The sequence below is a fragment of the Microplitis mediator genome, chromosome 10, assembly GCF_029852145.1.
Source record: "Microplitis mediator isolate UGA2020A chromosome 10, iyMicMedi2.1, whole genome shotgun sequence".
Taxonomy (NCBI): Eukaryota; Metazoa; Arthropoda; class Insecta; order Hymenoptera; family Braconidae; genus Microplitis; species Microplitis mediator.
In genome coordinates, this window is record NC_079978.1 from 9,075,868 (window position 1) to 9,093,924 (window position 18,057).

An 18,057-nucleotide genomic window follows, 5' to 3' on the forward strand; every position below is an offset into this window, starting at 1 on the left:
CGCAATTACTATGTCTCAGTCTTATAATAACATGAAAAATCAATGGAATATTACAACTTACTGCAATGTAGTAAATAATAAATGGATCCATATATTTTTTAAACTATATATTCTTTTTTAATACATAAAAAAAAAATATGTTTAAAAATTATTGACAACAATATCCAATTATTTTTACTATTAATAAAAAAAAAAATCCTGATTGTCTTAGTAATTTATAATTTATGTATTGAATTTTTGTTTTGAATCTAGAATAAATAATTTATAAAATATAACTATATTGGATACTTTCTTATAAATATTAGAAAAAGAAAATTTAATTTTCTTGTAATATATTAAATCTCTAAATTATTGGACATTATCAACCAACTCTCTTGACAGAAGATTGCTTGTTTGGCACGCGATGTTCTACATGAGTACTCGGATTTATTCGTGCTGCACGTGAACCTGATGAATTTTGAGGACTATTTTCACTTATAGAAACTGTTATTAGTTGCAGTTAATGAAAATTTTTACATTACTATTAATGAACAACTGGTTATTAGGATCGGAGCTGACGCCACCTCCTGGACAGTGGGCAGTTCGTTGTCATTCGGGACCAATTTTGAATTTTAAAACAGTGATAAATTTATTGTCGACTATGATTATTATTATTATTATTATTATTATTATTATTATTTAATGAAATTATGAAGTTATGGATAAGGATACTATAGAACAAGGGTCTATTCATGATTTTTATGCGTGTGTTTTATTTAGGTTTCTTATAATAAGTTTCTTATAATAAAAATATATAATTTAATAAGTATGTGCCACGACGATTTATCATTTAAACTATTGACTAAATACTGATAAGACGCAATAAGTGTTGTAAAATATTAATATATAATTTCAAATGAAATTTAAATACGAGCCTATTTATGGATCTCAAGTTCACTAATTAATTAAGAGGTGGAGGCACCTGAGTCCACTGAGGACATAACAACTTGGCTATCAGGGAATTTGAATTCTAGTTCGGGTAGTAAATTTACGTCAAATTGTATATAAGTTGTCGTCAAAAACGAAAAAGTCCGAAGTTGACGGACATTTTATATAGAGAATCTTTTTTTGGTAGGATTCAAACTCTACGCCGGTTCGCAGTCACGTGACCAGAAAATTTTGCCGGTCTGTGCTCGTTGTAGTATCGGGTAACTCGCTTATGTGCTCTTGCAACTCGGCTACGCAGTTGCGGTATTCATTTGATCTTGAACTACAGTCGCATCGTGGTCGCATTCCATCAGATTAAGAACTTTTAATACAGTTTACTAAACTATTAATAATTAATCAATTAATTATCGAGATTATTTATCTACTAGTTACTTTTAAATAATAACAGTGATTAAAAACAATCAAACAAGATGGCTGCAGATTTTAAGTATCATTTAATTGAATGCTTGAAGAATCATAAAATGGCGGTAAGATGATATCTTATTTATTTCCTTTGTTCTTCTTTTTTTTTTTAACATTTATTTTTTTTTTATCGGTTGCGTCTATTAAAATTCATAAAATTTTATTCTGTAATCAGCCAACAATTGAAAAGATTTTTATTTTTAAATAAATAAAATATTTAAATATTAATATGCAAATTTATTAACAATTTTTTTTTTTCAAATGCCATTTGTTAACAGGCGAAGCTGGATTATCCCGCGTTCCGGACTCTGAACTGCGAATCAAAAGAAAAAAATAATTTTTTTCTTTGTTTCTAAGTAGAGTTTACCTACAGTTTCAACCCATGTAACACAAATATTACTACGGGTATCAGTCGAAGGCATTAGTCATCATACAAAATGTTCTAACCCCCTAGACTGATATACTCAAACCGTAGTAATATTTTTGGGTTGGATTATAATATAGGTCCAGCAATGTCCTAGAGATGAATTGCTGGACACGGAAGTGGGGTCACACCTGCGTAGCCAAACTGTCAAACAGTCCTCAGTAGAGGCGCTGTTTTTTAGTAAGCATTAATTACTACTTTTATAATTTATGTATAAGTATGTATGTAAAAAAATGTATAAGTATAAATTAATAAATAATAAATATTATCTAATTGTCGTTTACATTGAATTATCATATCTATTTATGTATTACACAATCTTGAAGCAGTCAACTCAGCCGATTCAAATGATATCCATCAACAAAATACCATCATCATCATTACTATTATCATTATTATTATTAATAATACGTCAGTAGATATCGTATGCCGAGTTTCAGGTGTCTATGTAATAATCCAGTCGACGGCAATGTCCAAAGTAATTATAAATTTTGTAAATGTATTTTGTAAATTTTGTAAATTAATGCTTACGCTGTATGTATATCTTATAAATAGGACAATTATATTAAATGTCAGTATGATTCAATGCGTATTCTGACGTTTGAATAAAAGGTAGATAAGGCAATTAAAATTGTAGATTATTGAGGTTGTGAACTAATTAATGATTAAAATACTACGTACTAATTAAAGATAATCTTTATGTATAGAATAATTTAAATAAATTTCAAGGGAATTGAGATGTTTAACAAAAATAGACTGGATTTAGAAACAAGATTGATAGAAAGTTTAAGTAGTGCATGGAAATAAAAATAATTATGGTATTGAAGATATTTTTTTTATAAATATTTATTGTTTTGTTTGTTTTTATAATTGACATACTTCAATTACAAAATTATATTTGAATAAAGAAAAAAAAAACGTTTCAACATTTTAATTTTTCTTTTGACTACTTTATTGGTGGATTAGTCCTTTCACTTTTTTTTTTAAAATATCTCATATCATCTTTTTAAATTATTCATACACATAAAATGTAATGAAAACTTTCTTCAAATTTTATAACACTTATGAAACTGAGTAAAAATGGTTACTGAATTTTAATTTTAGTTTCTTAACCACCAAAATAAAGTATGAGTTAATAAAAAAATTCAGATGTACAATTTTACACTATATTTTTTTTTTTTTATAAATTTCTTTTTAGTACTAAATTTCACTTACCTAAGGCTATTTTTAATAAATTACATTTTTAAATCATTGTCTTTTGACAATTGAGTATTTTTTGTTTAAAAAAAAAAATAATAATTTAATTACTTATCAAAATTATTTTTTTTCTATTTAAATTACTTAAGTAATTAACATGAACATAAATTATAAAAATAAATGCTTAATTTTTTTTATACCCAAAAATATATAATGAAAGTTCTATAAATTGAGCAAAAAATTTTTCTATTTTCAATCAAAATGAAATTTATAAATATTAAAATGCGATCGCTTTTTTCCATAAAGTATGTAAGCTAAGAATGGAAATTTTTCTGTAAGATAAAAGCCTATTTTCATTTGATTATTAAAATAAGCTCGAAAAATACTAGACCACCAGTAATGTACTTGTAATAAATGTTTATGAACAAACAGCTGAAGATTCAATATTATTTTACTATACATTGATAATGATGTGTCATCGATATCTAATGAGTAATTGTTATTAGGAATAGCTGAAGCTATCAGATGACATGTAAATATTCTAAACGATTTATTATTTACAAATGGATTTATCGGCCATAATCCTTCTAAGAGAGCAGTACTCATCTCATCGAAATCTTTTGATTTTTTTGCATAGTATGGAACGAATATCTCTTCAAGTAGTCTACGACAAAGAGCTTTACTCTCCTCTACACTGCCATTACAAAGATTGAATCTGAAAATAAAAAATTAAATTAAATATTAATGATAATAATCAGAAAAAGGAGATTAAATGTTATTATTACCTTTCTTCTGTACCCAACATTCGGCCAATAACACGCCAAAAATGAAGAAGACCATCAAGTTCTTCATCATTAGTAGCAACTCCCAAATAATCTGCACACAAAAGAGTAAAACCCATGAAACCAAATTGAGTAAGAGCCATATCGAGTTGTGAAATTTGACCTATTCCAGCTTCACAACTACGTTTTGAAGCTACACAGTGTTTTCTTCGTACATTTTTCAAGGACACATAGAATCTAAAATATAGTTAATAATAAATGTTAATGATATTTACTATAAAAATATATATTCTATCTATAAGTTATTGATTGTAATCAATATAAGTGATTGAGCTGTAGAATAGATAATAAGAAATAAAATGAATAAATAAAAAGTATAACGATAATATTTGCACATGCATTGATTTCAAAAATAATAAGAAATAAGATAGAGTTTAAAGATATACACTTTAAAATCACGACATCCGGATTCTGACGTCTTCAATCGTGTCAACGAACTATTTAAATTAATTTAGTCTCATGCATGATATTTCTATCTCGAGTTTGCAACAAAAAAAAAAATAAGTTTTTATTTTAATGTCTTGTAAAAATGTTGTTTTAAAGATAAGCTGCAGTTTAAAAAAAATACAAAACAAGTCGAGTGTCTGTGTAAAAATATTTCTGTAATTTTTTTGTTAAAATTAGACAAGACAAAAATTTAAAAGTTTTTTTAATTCACTTACTCACTATCCTCATCCGGTGAATTTTTATACCAGATGCATGTGTGAAGAATTGTCGCTGCGTATCTACGAAAGGCAGCACACGGATTACCACTTTGTCTCGTAAATTTTAAAATGTCAAGGATGGAAGGTACTGTAAGAAGAAGTAACAATCCAGATAATTTAGCAATCATCATAGTAAATATATTTTTTTTAAATACATTCTGGCCAATACGAAATTTAATTGGATCATAATAATCTGGTAAAATCATTTCAGACTCATCAGAATCGGCAGGAATTTTCGATCCTTCGTTTAAAAGTAATTTAAGCCTTTCTTCAACTGCATCATATTCTGTAAAATAATTTAGATATTAAACTTTAATATTTATGTTAAAGCCTGCAAACGTTATATTAATATAAGTGTGAAGTGATAAATTCAAACTTATTAAGTATTCCATGTCGTACATTTAAGTAAACATCTGTGCTTAATAGTACGGACAATGAATGTCCAAATAAGTGATCGTCCCGCGCTTTCATCACCAGTACTACTCAATAATATAATTCATGCCGGTGCAATCACGTTTACATGATGTTACATGTGTTAAAACGAGATGAGAATTTTTATTATAATTATAATATTTACAAAGTTAATTTTAAAAATCTATGGAAATATTTTAATTTTTTCATCTTAAAATTCATGCAACTTATAAATTATTAAAACTTATTTTTTTTAAATAAAATCAAGTATTAGATTTTACAAAAATAATGCCAACTGCAGTCAACTGTGAAATGCAGAAAGTAAGTCGAGGCCGGTTAGTTTTAGAACTAACACTTTCATTAGACAGATGAAGATATAATTTGTATGTAAATATTAAAGTAATTATCACTATTCTATTTAAAAATAAAATTAATGTTAACAGAAAAAAAATAATAATAATAAAAATTAAAGTAACATAAATTAGTTAGTAAAAGTATTGATTAGAAATTTAAAAATAATAATTTTCATATAATCTTACCGGTTTGTTCCACGTCTTTAGATTTCTGAAACACGTAACTATCACAGGTAATTTTTTGAAACTTCATAGTGGCGGTTAGTTATAAAAAAATTATTTATAAAATTTTGATTATACCCTGAGTTAAAAGTATACACAACTGTTCACAAGAATATCTGGTACATACTGACCATGTTGACTGTTATAGCGGAAAATATAAACACGCGTGTTCAAGCAAGGCTGATAAAGAAAATTGCAAGAAACATGATGAAAACAATGAAATAGTACAGGAGAAACAACGATACTCATTGCAAGAACAGAGAAGACTTTTCTCTCATCTGGCAAATCAAGTAACTTAAACTCCTGCTTCTTGCTTGGCTGACTCTCTCTCTCTTTTCTTGTTACTTATAGTCAGGATGGAAGGGTGAAGAACGCGATATGTCGGCCAGCCACATCTCTGGAGAAAGGTATTGCGGTCTCCCTTCCTACCTCTTATAGCTCTTACTAAAATCCCGCCTCTGCTAATTTACTCTTTTACCTCAATGTCATTTTGTATTAATTTTTTTTTAATTTAAATCACGATTGAGCCAGTAAACCGGTTCACTAAAAAACAGCGGTTCACGACGATATAAAAATTTATACAGAATTTGAAGTAAAAAAATGTTTTTTTTTTTTTTTTTCCTCTTATGAAACACAATAAAATATATATCTTTTCATTAATTATAATTGAACATGACAAATGATCAAAAGTACACAATTTAACTCTGTCACCTCGTAAACATAAAACACAAAAAAATATTTTTTTATTACTATTAATTCTTGACAACTTTCATGTAATTGACTTCCTTGTTGAACAAATTGATTATTATTGTTGATGACACTACATTTAGATATATAAAATAATTATTTATTCGGTTGATTTCCGTCACCAGTCACAAATACACAATTATTATAACTCGTACGGATGTTGGTTAAAATAATATAATAAATAACATATTATTTTATTAGTTGACAGCGAAAGTCTAACGGAGGGAAAGCTTTTGTTACTATTTACCGTGCAGCACATTGTTAACTTGCCGTCAGATTAACTCACTCTACAATAAATTCGTATCCGTAGTTCACGATAGCAAAGGTGAAAGTCAAGAAGAGTAGGTGAGAGTATACACCTACTAAACACTTTGATCCTGTTTCTTTTCTATTTGTAACTATTTCATATTTAAATTAATTACAGGCTTCCTCATCAATCAAAAGATCTGTACAGTTAGAACCATTGCTCTCTCATATGATTAATTAGGAATCAAGTATTGGATCTTTGTGTTAAAGATAATTTATAAAATAAAAAACTTTTTTTTCAAAAAAGAAAAATTTAACGTATATTGTATAATAGATTACTATTACAATTGTATAGTTGACTATAATATAAACCACAGTATCACTTATCATATGATAATTATAAAATAACATGAATACGTTTAAGAGAAGAAAATTTAATTTTTATATATCAACTTATATAGTTTGAATTAATGTGTGTATATAATAATAATAATATATATGTATACCTATAATTTAAAAATTAATTTACTTCGAAAGATATTAATTTAACGATAATATCGCGCATTAAAATTTATGCAGTTTTTCGTTTGGTAAAAAGATAGTTACTGTACATATACATACATCAATTAATAATAAATTTTTAGAATGTCTTTGCGATAATTGGACACCCGGGAAGATCTCGGCCTAAAATCTAATTGCAAATAATTTTGTGCTTATTGAAATTATCATCGTTACTATTATTACTATTATGTTTTATGTTTGTTTTTATTATTATTATTATTATTATTATTATAAAAAAAAAAAAACAGGCAGTATTTCATTAAAATTCCATTTAGTGCAGTAATTACCTTTAAGATAATCACTGAATATGTGGAAGTATTGTTTCAAATAATTTATAAAGTAACAAAATAGTATGCTAAAAATGTCATCGAAGCACTCATTTATCATTTGCTTTATCAATAAAGTTATTCCTCAGTTAAACTTAAAAAGAGTCCACTAAAAAACAGCGCCTCTACTGAGGACTGTTTGACAGTTTGGCTACGCAGGTGTGACCCCACTTCCGTGTCCAGCAATTCATCTCTAGGACATTGCTGGACCTATATTATAATCCAACCCAAAAATATTACTACGGTTTGAGTATATCAGTCTAGGGGGTTAGAACATTTTGTATGATGACTAATGCCTTCGACTGATACCTGTAGCAATATTTGTTACATGGGTTGGAAATGTAGGTAAACTCTACTTAGAATACCAAAGATTCTTATTACGTTTAAGTTATCTATAATGAAAAAATAAATTTTTTAAATTAATCTCTCTTCACGTACAAATAAGAGAGTCTTATGCACCAAAATTTATTTGTTTTCACAGCCAAGCTGTACGCTATCAAGATCATTGGTTATACGAATTCATTAATTAAAACTCAGTATTCAAATTCACTTTACTCTTTATACCATTCAGTGCAGCTCAAACTTTCTTTATGTTTTATCGTTATCTTAATACTTATGGAAGAGCATTCGAGCAAAAGTGCCTAAAATTTTATATCTAAATTGTCTTTAACGTTTATCCACTTACTTTTTTTTTAACATTTCTCGTCAATTGTTCATTTATAAAATTATCTATTTACATTAAAAAATGGATTCTTATTCTTATTTATGTAACTTATATAATTACATATAATGTAGACTATCACTAAAAAACAGCGCCTCTACTGAGGACTATCACGAAGGCACGATACCGATCTCACTCGTATCTGTGCAATCTTTAATCGCTATCTGAGCCGTTTCATTTGTCAATTCATCCTGCGTTGATGTCACATCGGATTTTCTCAATATTGTATACACTTGATAAACCTGTTCCTTATTTTTCTTAAAATTATTAGCTTGTCCATTAACTTTAGTTTCACGTTGTTTGCCATTGTCTTCAGATGTACCGGGATTTATTATCGATGCACTATTATTACAATTATTTATGGTCTTTGAAATTTTATCATCACTTTCTATTTGTTTATCATTGTTAAAACCATTTCGCTCGGATTCAGAAACAAATGGTTGTTCATTTTTTTTTTCAATCACTTTATTCTCTATATTACTTGGCTGTTCATTTTCAATTCCTACACCATTTTTAACAGTTTTACCATTTTTCAACAACGATTGACTATCGTTAAATGATTTATTTCTTTTTAGTACCATTATTTTGGTATTGTTTTGTTTTTTATAATTATTTTCTTGTGTTATTTTATGATTTTCCATATCATTAAAAGTTTTAAATATTTCAGAATCATCACAAGTCTCAGTAATTCGCGGTTCATCTTCATCTAAATCAGTAACCTGAATTTGTTTTTTAATTTTGTTAGCTGCGTTTTCAAATTCTTCATCTGATTTATCTGTAAAAATTCCCGAATTTACAGCATCAGTATTTGAATTACAATTATCTCGTTGTAGCACTTTAACTGGGCTTTTATTTTTTACTGAATTTTCTTTAGGCCCATTGCTACCAGCATGTGTAGGTGAATTTTGTCTTTTATTAATATTATTTTTAGGTGGCATTGTATTATTTTGGGATGCAAGCGATCTTCTCCAATTGAATGATGAATTTATTTGTGGATCATAAAAAGGATCAATTGATTCATACGGAGGAACAGGAGCTGCATGAATAGGATTAGCTATTTGAATTTGTGGTTGCTGAGGTTGTTGCACTCTATGAACTTTCACACAAACACTCTTCTCTGGTAACCGCATAGATAAATAATAATGATCATAATGCATTTGCGATCCTGGAGTAATGCTAGTATTTATAACAGGTGGAATACCACCAGGATTTGTTATCGTAGAGCAACCAAGACCACCGGCATTAGGATGGATTTTAGGCCCGTTATGAGGCGATCCTATAGGTCGTGACAGTTGATATTGGTATTGTGGTGCTGGATAAGAGATAGGATGTTGTGGCGGAACTGGAGTATTAGACGAAACAGAAGAAGCTAAAAACTCTCTAGCTTCTCTAGAACCTATTTGATGTTCCATTCTTCTAACTCTATTGGCGTATTGCAATGACGTTGACCAAGGTTGATAGATATGATCATTCTGAGCCATTGGTTGATTCTGAGTTTGACGAACGTAAGCCAAATCATAATTATCAGATGCCTTGGCAGGTCCACGACTTGACATTGAGTAATTTAAATGATATTGAGGAGGTTGAAGTTGAATTTGTTGATGAGTCTCTTCACTATGATTCTGATGAATCTGCTGAACTTGATGCTGATGTTGCTGTGTTTGGGGTGGTGGAGGTCTATATTGTTGTTGATGTTGCTTCTTTTGTTGCTGTTTCTGTTGTTGCAATTGTTGTTGTTCTTGTTTCTGATCTTGCTCCGAATGTTGTGGATACTGCGGAACTGGTCTTTTAACGTCTTCATTGGCTGCATCATTTTGTACACGCGCTCTATCACTTTGTACAACCATCCATATTTCTTTCAATTCACCAGTTATATCACGATCGTTTAGAATTTTATATTGTCTCATAAATTCTACTCCTGTATTCATTGCTTCGATAAAATTCAGAAGTAGTTCTATCAAAATAGATTGTTCCTGAAATAATATTATTAAATTTACATTAAAAAAATAAATAAATAAAAAATATTTATTCGATTGTTTAAAAATTATAATTATAAATATAATTCAATTACCTTGAGGTCAGAAGCATTTTTGCCTTTTTGTCGTAGAACTTCTGGATTAGCCATAACAAAAAATACATTAACATCCGGTTTTTCTGTTCTCGGTGGATTTATTTTCATACCACCATAGAGTGGTAAACGTTCAAAAGGACAACTTCCCATTGCTATTTTATCCCATGACAAGACGTTTATATAACACGGATATCCTGATCCCTAAATATAAATTCGAGTACATTTCATAAAATATTGTTGATTTTATTATTTAATCTTATGTAAAAAATCAATTTTAAGTAGTTACCCTCAAAAAATCTTGTATACACATATGAGGTTGAGGAGGATTCTTAAAAAATCTCGTTCCCATACGCTTTGTCCTCGTCACAGTTCCTTCCGTCATTGTTCTATTAAAAAGAAAATAATAAAAACATTTAAAATACAAAAAAAAAAATAATAACAATAATAATATGAGCAAATGCAAATAAACAACTCACAATAATATGAGTATTTAACAGCAATAATTATCACTTGGAATAATTAATTGAACTACACAATAAATATTCAACAAAAAAACATTAATTGATTAAATAAATTATCGTTTATATTTTAAATATATCAAATTAGTTACAATAATAAAACACATTGAAATATTGTTGTAAAATAAAAATAAGTGAAAGATTAAAATGAATTATAATAATTGTTGATATTATTTTAAGGATTAAAAAATTAAAAAATGTTTACAAATTTTGATTGGTGACTGAGACTATTAAACATAACCACTTATATTATTAAGTACGACAACATCCTTTAGATAAAATTATTGAGACAACACAACTGGTCAAATTATCAAGTAATATTCGACACTATATGTATAAATACATACCTATATATATATATATATATATATATATATATATATATATATATATATATATATATATATATATATATATATATATATATATATGTATATGGATATAAGAATGGATCTTTTGTTAAACTTACACAATATAATAATAATACAACCAGTAGGAAAATAAAATCAAACGGGTGTGGGCCCAACTAAATACATTGTTGGTGAGTGTAAAATATAAAAAAACTTAAAGAAATAACGTTTTCTTTCAGTAAAACATGTCTGAAGAGATGTTAAAAATTCTCAATCTCTAATATCTTTTTCTCTGTTTATTATTTTTTTAGAGAATTCCAAAGAATAACTAATAAATGTTGCCTTGAATTAAGCTAGTGGCGTCCGCTTTAGAATTTTTATATAACTAAAAATTTAATTTTAATAAGCAAGTGGTGCTATCTTTTATTACAATGTAGAATCAATTTTCCTACAAACAAGTAATCTTCTTTATTATTTGTTAAATGTTAAATTTTCATTTTTTGACAGGTGGCACGACATGTTGTTTTTTAAAAATATTTTTTAATGTTTCAAAAACGATTTGACAAAATTTTGTATATATAATTACGAAGGGTAAAGAATCCGATAGTCTGCCTCCCTGTATATTTTATTAACAAAATTATTTCAAGACAGATTATTATTGATTTTTATATTGATTAGATAGATTTGTTAAAGAACTACTTATTTTAAATCATTATTTAAATTGCACAAATTAAAACGGCTGAAAATTTACATATTTTTCAATAAGTTGTTTTAATAATAATTAGAAATATCAAAATGAAATTGAACTATTCTAGAATTTTGAAGAAAATATTTTTAATGTTCCTGCGTTTTGCTGTTTGCACTATTAATTTTTTTTGTTTAATTATAAATGTAATGAATTAGAAAAACTTTTAGTTAGAAATTCATTTTATTTTACTTTATTTACCACCAAATAAATTGGTGAAAGCGTACACACAAAATTTATGTATTTTAATCATAGAAGCAGCAATAGAAATAATTTAAAAAATAAATTAAAATAAAATATGCTTCAAATTGTGGTGGGAGTCTAGTTGACCCTGAGGTTCTTCGTGGGTTCTTCTATTTTTCTGGCCATCAGTCGACGTTTACCTTTTCTATCTAACTGTTTCGTCGAATTATTTGAAAATATTTATATTAAAAAATTAAAATATATTTGATCAACATTTATTGTAAAAAAAGAAAAATAAAGAAAATGTATAAAAAATTTCTTTATATATTTCACTGCATGTTTATGATTTTAATCATAAACAAATCTAACGCTCGTAAGTTACATTTTCTATTCATAAAAAATTAATGTTATTATTTTTAAATAGTTTAAAATTTTAAAAGAAAAAAAAACTAATAAAGAAACGATAATATTAGAAAAATAAATATTGCTAAAAAACGAAAATAAAAAAAAACATATAATATACGTTGACCCCCCCTTTTATCAAGCTTGCATCCGGAGAAACAGTAGTAAAAGAAAATGAATAAATGAAACACGGAAAGAAATGATTGACAGTAATTGTAGTTCAACTTCTAATTATTTATGATATGTTCAATAACTAATGTCGTTTCAATCAGTAAAATTATGATTTTAATGTTTAAACTGCTATAATTAACAGTTAATCGTTGAAATATACTGCTTGACTATTTAAAATTACTACTTAAACCTTAAAAAACTACAAGACACTTGTCAAAAAAATGCATCTGTTATTAATTTCTTACGTTCTACTCCATAATATTTGCTGAGATTCGGTCTAGGCACGCTGTTGACGAGAATCTCAGTAATATTTACTAATATTTTTTTCCGTGAAACTAATAAAGAAAAACTGTGGCTTTAAATATAAATAATCAGATATACTTTGAATAGAATATTATAATTTCGAAATTTGACTGTTAATCTTTGAACTATATTTATAAGTATCTATCACAGTGTTTACTTTAATTCAGCGTTATCTAATTTTTTTTTAAGTTGAATGTTTCCGGCTTCTGTCGTCTTTTTTTTTTAAGGTGATAAATAAGACGTGAATTATCACAAAATAGAAATTATGTTCTACTTTTTTTTTTGACTAGAAAGAAAACATAAACATATTTATACGAACATTAAAAACAAAGTAGCGTTTAGTAGACAAATATTAACACTGGGCTAGTATAGTGAAATCTTATAAACGATATTTTAAGTCTTCTTAATAGATATCTTTTTATTTATACACATCAAATAATAAATTAATATCAATCTTCACAAGGTCAAGCAGACTATTTAAGTTATTGGTCCAGTCACAATTATTTAAATAGAAAACTATTACGAAATATTTGAATGCTCCTCACTCATTTAAATTCAAAATTTTTATAATGAGGTATTTTTAATACTACGTATAGAGATATCATTTATAATCTGTTTGTTATAGAAAATTCACAAGAAAATAGCTGTTTCACAAGCGATTATCAAAGAGGCGAATGTATCAATATTCGTGAATGTCCAGACATAGTGGCTCTTCTTCAAGTTAAACCCAAAACTCCGGAAATTTTTAAAACTCTCAGAAACTCTCAGTGTGGTTTTGATGGTCGATATCCTAAAGTTTGTTGTGCTCTTCAATATCAAGCATGGACGCCACCGATAACAAGAGTGATATCTACAACGGAAGCTTACAATCGCAATAGTGAAAATACAAATCTTAATTCACTTTTCAATCAACTTCCTTCTGACTGCGGTCGTGACCTTTCCGTGAGAATTATTGGAGGTGAACGTACTAGTCTTGATGAATTTCCGTGGATGGCTTTACTAGAATATGAGAAACGTAAGTACTTGAATAAAATTACTTTTAGACGTAACTATAAGTATTAACTGATAAAATTTATTATTTATTTAGCAACTGGAAGAAAAACCGGATGTGGTGGTGTATTAATAAGCGATCGGTATGTCTTAACAGCAGCTCACTGCGTGAATCCAGAAGATTTACCAAAATCTTGGCGTCTTTCAAGAGTAATATTGGGTGAATATGATACATCAACAAATCCTGATTGTATCTCAGACGGTATCGACAGTCAAATTTGTGCTCCACCAACAGTAGCTGTTGACATAGAAGAGCAAATACCACACGAAGAATACAGATCAGCATCACGGTCCAGAGATCGAAAACATGACATAGCTTTACTTCGATTATCTTCACCAATTAAATTCACTGATTACATTAAGCCAATTTGTTTACCAAACAATTCAAATATTACCCACAGACTATGGGTTGCAGGATGGGGTGCAACCGAAAATAAATCTCACTCTAACATAAAATTAAAACTCTCAGTTCCTCTTGCTGATCGAAAAGACTGTGAAGCGCGGTATGGAAGATCAGCAATATCTCTTGTAAACAGTCAAATCTGCGCAGGAGGTCAAGCGGGAAAAGATTCATGTAAAGGTGATTCTGGTGGACCCCTTATGTCTGTTGAAAGATCTGCTGATGGCACCGGAAGATGGACTGCCACTGGTGTTGTTTCTTTTGGACCTTATCCTTGTGGTATGCCAGGTTGGCCAGGTGTATATACTAAAGTTGCTGATTATTCTGAATGGATAATACGTAATATAGTACCTGGACCGAAAGCTTTATAGAAATAACTATCTGTAAAAAAATTATAATTCAAATATACGTTAATAATTTTATAAATTATCAATCTTCAATAAATTTTATTATAACGATAAATATCTTTTTGTTGTATAATATTTAATTAAATATTAAGGCTACACATCTTTAAATTTGCTAAACTAATTAAATTCTGAAAAATATTTCGTTGTATGAATGATTAATTATCAGTACCGAAATACGAAGTAGTCATAAAATTACTCCGGATTTACACATTTATTATTCAAGTGGAAAATTGAAAAGCATGAGATTCATCAAGTGCGGTAGGATTTACCGTGGACGGAAAATCCTCATATTATTTAAGTTTAAGAACTTCTTGGACCCATGGTGGGAGAGTAGTTGACCCTGGCTTCAGTTCCTCTATCTCTCTGGTAGTGACTATAACTCTGTCAGTCGACTTTCGCATGTCTCATCCGACGTCTCGTCAAGATCATTCAAAATCATCATCAATTAAAATATATTACAACATTCAATCAACATTATTTACTTAAAACAAAAAATAAATATAAGATGACTGAAAAATTATTTCTCTTCACATTTTATTTCTTGTTGATATGTTTATTTATTAATAAATCCAGTGCGCGTAAGTTTTACTTTTGATAAATATCATTTATTATCATTTTTTTTTAACTTATTCATAGTAATCAATCAATTATCATCAATTTTATCTCGTCATCAACTATCATATTGTTATACTGGGAACAAATTTTTTGATTATATATAATCACATGTGTATAAATTTTTATAATTAATCATATTGTTATGAATAAAAGTGACTAATTTTAGAGAATAAATATAAAATAACGAACTTTAAATTAAACTTGAATTTTTTTTACATGTGTAAAAAATTATGAATTTATAATCATTCAAAATAAAAAAACTTGTTTTAAGTTGACCGTAAACGCAGGTCAAATAAGATTATACTATTTCTTAATATATATTCAAAATCAATTCTAGATATATATTAATATACTTATTAAGTGAAATAAATATTCGTAGTACTTTTATTCAAAATTTTTAATTAAATATGCTTTGAATTTGCATAACTAATGATCGAATGAAGCATAAAAAAAATGTTTTTTTTTTTTTTATTTTTTTTATTTTCTTATGAATAAATCACTTCCTACAAGAAATAATCTCTTCCTTAGAAAAAAAAAAAAAAAAAAAAATAGATTCTACGAAATCTTACGCACTTTCGCCAATAAAATTTTCCTGTGGTTACAAACTTTCCTATGATACATATAAACCATTAATTGCACTATCATTATTGTAATAGATAATAAATGAATTATTATAGAATTCTGGCAAGATAACGCATGTTATGGAAGAAACAATCAAGTGGGTCAATGTATAAATATTCGACAATGTCCACCTCTATTAGACCTTTTGCGAATGTCATACGGATCTCCAGAAACCATTCAAGTCCTTAGAGATGCTCAGTGTGGTTTTGAAGGACGAGATCCAAAAGTTTGTTGTGTCCAAAATATCCCATTGCCAACACCACCACCAGCAACAACCGAATTTTACAATGTCAATAATGGAAATACTAGTATTAATTCACGCAGTAACTTACTTCCTTCTATCTGTGGTCGAGATCTTTCAGTGAGAATTGTTGGTGGCGAACGTGCTTATCTTGACGAATTTCCATGGATGGTTTTATTAGAATACCAAAAACGTAAATACTTATTTAAATTTTCAATAACAAATGTGTAAATATTTATAAATAATTTTTTTTTTATTGCATCAGCAAACGGAAGAACAACCGCATGTGGAGGAGTATTAATAAGCAATAGATACGTTTTAACGGCAGCTCATTGTATAAAAGGAAAAGATTTACCTAAAACTTGGAGTCTTTTGGGCGTCAGATTGGGTGAACACAATACAGCGACAGATCCCGATTGTATTATGGAAGTAGATAATACTGAAATTTGTGCACCACCTGTAGTAACTGTCGGAGTTGAAGAACAAATAGCTCATGAAGATTATAAACCATCAGCGAGAGATCAACGAAATGATATTGCTTTATTGAGATTATCTTCACCCGTAGAATTTACTGATTACATTAAACCAATTTGTTTACCGAACAATGGGAATTTACCTCAGCGACTGTGGGTTGCTGGTTGGGGTAAAACTGAAAGTAGAAGTGAATCTGACGTTAAATTGAAACTTGTAATTCCTATTGCTGATCGACAAGACTGTGAAACGCGTTATGGAAATTCAGCAGTGTCTCTTTCAAACAGCCAAATTTGTGCTGGTGGACAACGTGGAAGAGACTCATGTAGAGGTGATTCCGGTGGTCCTCTTATGTCTGTTGAGAGAGCACCTGATGGCAGCGGAAAATGGACTGCCGTCGGTGTTGTTTCTTTCGGACCTTCTCCTTGTGGCATGCAAGGTTGGCCGGGTATTTACACTAAAGTTTCTGATTACACCGAATGGATTTTACGTAACATGAGACCTTAAAATTAATCTCTTAAATACATGGAAAAAAATGAGCTATATAAATTGAGAAACGACAAGTAATATAATGATAAAGTGATCAGTAAATACTGTCATTCTAAATAGTAATTCTTTAATATATAATTAAAACGTAAATAATTATAGGAAAAATATCAAAATTTATTGTCCATGCAGGAAAAATCAATATTTGAACTTTAAAAATCGTAACTTGAAAATTAAAAATTTATGACATGTATTATGAAATTTATTATTTAGAATGTTAAAATTCCCTGTATTGAAACCCAGGTTTCGGGTTGTAATTACAGAATAATTTTTAAAACTTAGTTTTTTCCGTGCAAATATTATGTAAGCAATTTAAAACCAACAATTATTTACCTAAATTCAATAAGTCTCAACCCATAAAGTCATCGAAACTCGTAAATCATAATTAACATACTTTTATAATATATAACTTAAATGATACTTTATTTTGTGTATTTAAAAAATTATTTTGTTGATGACTTACATCATAATAAATAAAAGTATTTATCAGCTGTAATAATACATTTTATCAGCTGTCTTTTGATTAAATTTTTTTTAATGTATTAATTTTTATATTTATAGGGCAAATAAATAAATATATATAAAGTAATAGTCTAAATAATATCTAAATTGTTGATTATTGAAATAAATTGTCATTGATTAATGAACTTGTTATAAATTTTTAAACATTACTGATAGCTGATGGTGGTTATTTATAAATGCTACGGGCTATCGCATTATCTACACTAGGTCATCTCAAATAATCTTTAGGTCACTAGCAATTTGAACTCAACAAATATTTACTCATACTCTCGTATGTTCTTGTAAAAAAATAAAATAC

General features: G+C 28.0%; 3 protein-coding genes and 2 long non-coding RNA genes across 9 annotated transcripts; 3 read left to right on the top strand and 2 right to left on the bottom strand.

Annotated features, from left to right (window-relative positions):
- The first annotated feature begins 779 nt into the window (after positions 1–779).
- On the top strand, positions 780–2,086 carry LOC130675295 (uncharacterized). The gene is made up of 2 exons (XR_008991272.1): positions 780–1,454; positions 1,668–2,086. It is a non-coding gene; the product is annotated as an uncharacterized LOC130675295 (long non-coding RNA).
- Positions 2,087–3,262: 1,176 nt separating this feature from the next.
- On the bottom strand, positions 3,263–5,647 carry LOC130675290 (uncharacterized). Its single transcript, XM_057480858.1, has 4 exons — positions 5,507–5,647; positions 4,515–4,842; positions 3,796–4,029; positions 3,263–3,725 (listed from the first exon to the last, which is right to left on the bottom strand). Exons 1-4 carry the CDS (start codon positions 5,571–5,573, stop codon positions 3,263–3,265), a joined length of 1,092 nt encoding a protein of 363 aa, XP_057336841.1. The 5' UTR covers positions 5,574–5,647.
- On the top strand, positions 4,548–8,705 carry LOC130675296 (uncharacterized). Of its 3 annotated transcripts, none has more exons than XR_008991275.1 (3): positions 4,548–4,688; positions 4,768–6,634; positions 6,714–8,705. It is a non-coding gene; the product is annotated as an uncharacterized LOC130675296 (long non-coding RNA). The 3 variants fall into 3 exon arrangements; XR_008991274.1 differs by having other exon boundaries at positions 4,768–5,949; positions 6,491–8,705; XR_008991273.1 differs by having other exon boundaries at positions 4,768–8,705.
- On the bottom strand, positions 7,409–11,429 carry LOC130675285 (probable basic-leucine zipper transcription factor Q). 3 transcript variants are annotated; one of them, XM_057480849.1, is made up of 5 exons: positions 11,202–11,429; positions 10,691–10,742; positions 10,501–10,600; positions 10,215–10,415; positions 7,409–10,116 (listed from the first exon to the last, which is right to left on the bottom strand). In XM_057480849.1, exons 3-5 carry the CDS (start codon positions 10,594–10,596, stop codon positions 8,254–8,256), a joined length of 2,160 nt encoding a protein of 719 aa, XP_057336832.1. In that variant the 5' UTR covers positions 10,597–10,600; positions 10,691–10,742; positions 11,202–11,429; the 3' UTR covers positions 7,409–8,253. The 3 variants fall into 3 exon arrangements, with proteins under 3 accessions (XP_057336832.1, XP_057336830.1, XP_057336831.1); XM_057480847.1 differs by lacking the exon at positions 10,691–10,742; XM_057480848.1 differs by lacking the exon at positions 11,202–11,429 and having other exon boundaries at positions 10,691–10,861.
- Positions 11,430–12,265: 836 nt separating this feature from the next.
- LOC130675806 (uncharacterized) lies at positions 12,266–17,811 on the top strand. Its single transcript, XM_057481672.1, has 6 exons — positions 12,266–12,383; positions 13,512–13,901; positions 13,974–14,705; positions 15,124–15,321; positions 16,036–16,413; positions 16,486–17,811. Exons 1-6 carry the CDS (start codon positions 12,314–12,316, stop codon positions 17,196–17,198), a joined length of 2,481 nt encoding a protein of 826 aa, XP_057337655.1. The 5' UTR covers positions 12,266–12,313; the 3' UTR covers positions 17,199–17,811.
- The last annotated feature ends 246 nt before the right edge of the window (positions 17,812–18,057 follow it).

Coding starts and splice junctions, on each gene's coding strand:
- LOC130675290 (XM_057480858.1), bottom strand. CDS start 5,573: ATGAAGTTTCAAAAAATTACCTGTGATAGTTACGTGTTTCAGAAATCT. Junction 4,843..5,506: donor TAAAGACGTGGAACAAACCG/GTAAGATTATAT, acceptor ATTATTTTACAG/AATATGATGCAGTTGAAGAA. Junction 3,726..3,795: donor ATGTTGGGTACAGAAGAAAG/GTAATAATAACA, acceptor TTTTATTTTCAG/ATTCAATCTTTGTAATGGCA.
- LOC130675285 (XM_057480847.1), bottom strand. CDS start 10,596: ATGACGGAAGGAACTGTGACGAGGACAAAGCGTATGGGAACGAGATTT. Junction 10,416..10,500: donor GTATACAAGATTTTTTGAGG/GTAACTACTTAA, acceptor ATTTATATTTAG/GGATCAGGATATCCGTGTTA. Junction 10,117..10,214: donor AAAATGCTTCTGACCTCAAG/GTAATTGAATTA, acceptor ATATTATTTCAG/GAACAATCTATTTTGATAGA.
- LOC130675806 (XM_057481672.1), top strand. CDS start 12,314: ATGTATAAAAAATTTCTTTATATATTTCACTGCATGTTTATGATTTTA. Junction 13,902..13,973: donor TTTACTAGAATATGAGAAAC/GTAAGTACTTGA, acceptor TTATTTATTTAG/CAACTGGAAGAAAAACCGGA. Junction 16,414..16,485: donor TTTATTAGAATACCAAAAAC/GTAAATACTTAT, acceptor TTATTGCATCAG/CAAACGGAAGAACAACCGCA.